Source organism: Asparagus officinalis, chromosome 10 (assembly GCF_001876935.1).
Source record: "Asparagus officinalis chromosome 10, Aspof.V1, whole genome shotgun sequence".
In the NCBI taxonomy this organism is placed as follows: domain Eukaryota; kingdom Viridiplantae; phylum Streptophyta; class Magnoliopsida; order Asparagales; family Asparagaceae; genus Asparagus; species Asparagus officinalis.
Window position 1 is genome coordinate 39,250,789 of NC_033803.1, and position 5,442 is coordinate 39,256,230.

The 5,442-nt window shown below is 48.7% G+C and overlaps 1 protein-coding gene and 2 long non-coding RNA genes across 3 annotated transcripts in view; all 3 read left to right on the top strand.

The window, feature by feature from the left end:
• Window positions 1–2,343, top strand: part of LOC109826657 — a 5,762-nt gene extending 3,419 nt beyond the window's left edge. The window contains exons 3-5 of the mRNA XM_020393677.1: window positions 105–290; window positions 1,228–1,337; window positions 1,663–2,343. Of these exons, the coding sequence (XP_020249266.1) occupies window positions 105–290; window positions 1,228–1,337; window positions 1,663–1,887 (521 nt within the window). The 3' untranslated portion in view covers window positions 1,888–2,343. The remainder of the gene's footprint in view (window positions 1–104; window positions 291–1,227; window positions 1,338–1,662) is intronic.
• LOC109824924 lies at window positions 4,055–4,566 on the top strand. The gene is made up of 3 exons (XR_002242849.1): window positions 4,055–4,196; window positions 4,268–4,438; window positions 4,535–4,566. It is a non-coding gene; the product is annotated as an uncharacterized LOC109824924 (long non-coding RNA).
• LOC109825938 lies at window positions 4,616–5,043 on the top strand. Its single transcript, XR_002243140.1, has 4 exons — window positions 4,616–4,654; window positions 4,722–4,793; window positions 4,866–4,937; window positions 5,007–5,043. It is a non-coding gene; the product is annotated as an uncharacterized LOC109825938 (long non-coding RNA).

Sequence of the window (5,442 nt, forward strand, 5' to 3'; positions counted from 1 at the left end):
CCCCCCCCCTTTTGTCTTTTTCTTCATTTTGTTTCCCCCCTCTTTGTTTTCTTTCTTGTTTGAATTTGTTTCCCCTTTTGTTTTCCCCCCTCTTTTCAAAAGAGAATTCATCTTCTTCCTCCAAACCTCCTCCATTGTTTTTCTTTCAAGAGCTCCATACCCCAAAGAAATTCGGTTTTTTGTATGCTCCTTCTTGGCCGAAAATTTTCACTTTTCACTAGGGTTTCTCCCTCCACCTTCAAGCTCGGATCTTGACTCTTGGATTGGGGATTTCAAGCCTCTTGATTTGGGTAAGCTCCTCTTCACCATCCTCTTATTTTGTGGTAAAGGTTGCATTTTTATTCTTGTGGTAGACTAGGGGGCATGTATGCACTATTATTTCGGGGGGTTTTGTGCAAAAAGAGGTAATGGCCGAAACTTTGGGGGGTTTATTTGCAAAATTCGTGGGGGTTTATTTGCAAAATGGGACTGAAATTTTGAGGCTTGGATTTCATTCCCCTTTGGTAACAATTTGGATGGGTGTTTCATGCAAAAAGACCATACCTTATTGAGGGTTTTATGTGCAAATGTGGGGCCGAAAAGTTTTGGGGGCTTATTTGCAAAAGTGGCCGAAGAATTGGGGTGGTGTTCATGTAATAGAGGACTGAAGTTTAGGACCTAAATTACATGTTCATTTGGCCACAAGCTTGAGGGGTATTTTAGGCAAGAGGACCAAAAGTTGTTGGAGGGGTTTATTTGCAAAACAGCCCATAAATGTCTTAGAGGGACTTATTTGCAAAAGGCAGTGAACTTATGGCTGAAATCCAATGAGTTTTGACCACGAACTCATGATCAAAATTTTGATAAGGCATGTGGAGCCCAAACCAAGATTTTGTAGAGGGGCTTTTATGCAAAATTGGCTGAATTCTGCAAAAGGGCTCATTTGCAAATTTTAACCAAAATTGTGGGGTACCGGGGTGTTATATGATCGAATGTGACGATCATGACCCGGGTCACGCGTGTCCTTGACCTAGATTTTGGCCTTGAACACAAAGGGTATTTTGGGTATTTCACCAAAATTCACCGTGAAAGATGACAATCATCGTGCACGAAATTTGTAGGTTTAATTAGACTTCAATTATGAAATCCTATTTGTGTATAGGATTTTAATTAAAGTTCTTAATTTCCCTTTTAAATTTCGTATATTCATGTTTTAGATTGTACCTGACTTGCTGCTTTTCGTTGCAGATTTGCAATGTCTCCGCGTCGATCTCGTCCCCGGAGGAGCCGTTCTCGTTCACAGCATAGTGAGGAGGAGGTCCCCACGACATCCTCTCCCGCGGCTTCATTTTTCGGGGGTGAGAATTTATGCAGAGATTTTGTCTTACATCCCTGATTGACCTCTTTGCGGGTCATGAAGGAAGAACCGATACCTCTCTCGCGGAGGGTAAGGTTTCAGACTTGTTTTGCTTAGCCAATTCAAGTCTTCGGATATATTGGGGCGATTTTGTGTTGTCCTACACCTTATAGGTCGGTGTACGTTACCACGTTATTCACGTGATGACGCATGCCGTCCTTCTGGTGTAGGTCACTCAAAATCGTCTCTCCAATTATTCCGTGGATGAGTCTATCATTCTTCTTACGAGATGGATTTTCTGATTCCGCCCTTGTGCTTTATTGCAGTGGAATTTCCCGCGGGTAGCCTTCCTCCTCACGCCAACACCGGATGTAGTCGGGAGGTTTTCTCTTCCGCTACTCTTAGGCAGGCTGTTGGCCCACTTCCTCGGTTCGACGGGGATCGTCCAAATGACTCTTGCCGTTCGATACAGGAAGGAGGGCGCCATTGCTTGCGCCAACTTATCACAGATGCCTCCTTCACCCCTGATTCTACTTCCACTCAGGTTCTAAAGAAGCCGGGTTTTCTATTTGGAGATCATGTCAGGGATCCTGCCACGCTGACTCTTTGTGAGGAGCATTGGTTAACTCTTGACGGTGGAGCCTGTTTGTACATCCCTTCGATTCCACGCCACTATTCTTTCAGTCATTTGAAGGGGCAAGCCGTGGACCGGCAGATGTCTTGGCATCTTACTGAAGATGCTGATCGGGTTCAATGCGGATATGCTACTCACCATAAGACTCCTGGCTCTGAGGGGTATCATGACGTGCGTGGTCTACGACCCGGGATCATGGGTCTTGATACTGCACCCCCAGGCGAGGTGTCAGCTGCTGCTCCGACTGTGAGCAACCGTCTGGCTCTTCTTGGGAGACAGTTACCCCCATCGGAGTACAGATGTTATGGCTGGGCTTCCTCCCTAGCCAAAGGGTGGTGGGCGCGCATGACTGGTTTCGTCTTGGCGCGCTGGGAGAGGGATCTGAAGAGCAGTGGGTTGTATGCACCCATACGAGCTACTATGTACGGCATCCCAGTCAGCTGTCGCCATTTCTTGGCTTTGCTGGAGACTTATGTGCCCGATAGCAACACCTTCCTGACCAGCGGAGGTGAGCTAGGGTTGGCCTTGCACGAGATGCATTATGTTTCGGGTCTTCCGATGGGGGACTGTCCGTATCAGGAGTACTTCCCTACGAACCAGCAGCTGGAGTGTATGAAGAAAGATACTCCGGACATGTATGACACACTCTGGGATCTTACTTGCCACTACTACACTTCCTTGATCCAAACTTCTCCCCAAGCGAGAAGGAAGAGGCAGATCAGCTTGAAGCAGTTTGCCAGCTACTTGTTCCAGAACTTGGAAGGTGATTCCAGTGCGCCCATTCATGAATTAGACGTGATGACTCCTTCGGCCGTTAATGAGTTGTTGGAAAAGGCTGAGGTTCGTTCCTACACTATCGGCAGTGCTGAGGGGGCTTTTCCCGCGGGGACAAAGTTTCGCTCTTTTCTCCGCCGCGCACAGAGGTCTATAGGGTCCCGGGCGCTATTAGCAGGCTACCTTGCCCTTTGGTTGAAGAAGTGTGTCGTCCCGCACCAACCTTCTGACGCTCTACCCATCGAGGTGCTCTTCCCTGCAGTTCAGCTGGCTTATGGGAGAGAGCTTTCCCTGCTCCCAGCAATGGTTGCTAGTATCCATTGCGGGCTCAGGGGTCTGGTTAGCAGTTTTACACATATGGGTTCTGAACCATCAGCTGAGCTGGTTTGCCCAAAGGTTGAGCTCCCTTACGCATATTTGATGGCGTGGCTCGTTCTTCACCGTCCCGACTTGATGTCGGCCCCCAGCGTTGTTGACATCCCTGTCCCCTTCATGCAATTGTTGGAGCAGAGCAGATGGTTTGGGAGCAAATTTAGTGATGTTCAGCGAGAGCTCCGGGTCCGCAAGAGTTGGGAGTTCTTTAAGTGTTTCCCTCACTTTTCAGGTCGCTATGGCGACGTGCTGGTTGATGAGGAGAAACCTAGAAGTGACCGGACCGTTCTTGACGCTGGTTGCTTCCGGTGGTTAGTGAACATCCGTGTAGGCTATCTCGTCCTTCGGGTGAAGAACCAGTGCCACATAGAGCCTTATCTCCCTTGCCGCTTTGCTCGACAATTCGGCTATGACCAACTGTATGTCGGGAATCCGAGCCGCAGCCTGCGGGTTGAGGGAGGATTGATTGATGGCGTTCGAGCGTGGCTATGGACGATGGTGGGCTGTACTGGAGCCCGTTTTGCTCTTCCTTCGTACCGGCGTAAGCCATTGATCACTTTCCTCAGCTGCAAGTGGTTCCTTTCTGCATATGAGTCCATCAGCGCGAGGAGCCTCTCAGAGTTGCAGTCCGAGTATGCGGTCCGGGCTGCTATGATGGCTGGTCGCAGAGCTGAGCTTGCTCAGAAGCGGAGAAAAGGGCATGCCAAATCTCTTGTCTCAGACGAAGAAGAACTTCTCCCTGCGGGTGATGATGACGAGAACTCCGAGGACGAGTATGCGGACGTGGATACCGGCAGAGGGGACTTCGATACTGGTTTGTCCTATCTCTTTTAATTTTCATTTTCCATAAATGACAGCTCTTTTTCATTGAAATGGCTATTGTCATTTTAGGTAGGACAGCCGGTGATCATGAGCCCTCAGCTCCTACACACGTTGAAACGTGTGATAGGCCTGCGCATGTTCGACCCTATGGTCCTCGGAGGGTTGGTGCCCCGAAGAGGAAGAAGACTGCCCATAAGTCCCATGACGGTCAGCGTCCCTGTGGAGTGGACTTAGGGAGCACCGCCGATGGAGGGGGAGGTAACATTCAATTGCTCTTGCTTCAAGGTTGTTTACCTTTTGGGGATTTGTGACCATGTTTTGTGCTTCAGGTTTCTTCGAGGAGGGCGAACTCCCACCGGGTTCGGCGTCCCCTGGCGTTGACAACATGGATTGCTTTGTGCAACAAATGTGCGACGCTTTTCACGATGGGTCTTTGGGCATCGACCTTAACATCGATCTTGAGCAGATAAATAATGTTGAGCCCACAATCCCTTATTCAGGTATATCCGCATCCAATGTCATTTTCCTTATGTAAGGTGAAGGAAGATTTCTCGTTTGAGCTTTCCTCATCCTTCAACATTTGGGTTACCCTGCAGATGTTGCGATGGAGGGGCCAAGCTTCTCGAAGCCGGATGCCGGCTTATTAGCTGACATGCTGGCTGAGCAGACTTCCAGAGGGACCGAGAGACCATTCTTCGGGAACGATTCATCTACCGGTATATATCTGATTTTCTCCCTCTTGCCCGATATTTCATATGACTAATGAATGATTGATTATCGCAGCGTCTACCATTGGAGTTAGCCCGGTATCTATCCCTGGCATATCCAGTTTGCCTCAGAGCGACGGGCTTGCAGGTATGTATACGATTCAGGGATATTGTACTTTCCTATGTTTATCTGTCTTTTGACTAATGAGTGCAATCATAGGACCAGCCGCTAGGACTGATTCTCATATGACTCCTGACATCCCTCAAATGCCCGCGGATAATGGATCTACAGGTATGCAGATCCCAATTCTTCTTATTCGTCTAAATTTTCATTTTGACTAATAAGAGAGTGTCATCATAGGACCAGCAGCTTGGGCCGATACTCTTATGACTCTTGGCATTCCGGCTGCATCTGAGGACATGGGGATTGCAGGTATTCATACGACCTTCTTATCCCGATTCTCCTTATTTGTCCAAATTTCCATTTGGTTAACATAGGAATGTCACTGTAGGACCAGGCGTTCAGCCTGATACTGCTACAGTCCCCGGGGTTGAAAGTCCTCATAGCAGTGGTGCCTCCCCGTCTCTGCCGAGTGGTGCGAGCAATATGTCTGCAGGGGCTGACGTACCCTCTTCTGCTGCTGTCTCGGAGCCTGTCGGCTCTCAACCTGATGGGACATCCGTTGGCGTCGGTATGTTCGGAACCTGCCTTTTGACTTTCCTTTCCATATTCGATAGTTCACTGAGCTTCCAAGTTGTTGCTTGTAGGATCTCGATCTTCTTTGCACGAGCGTGTC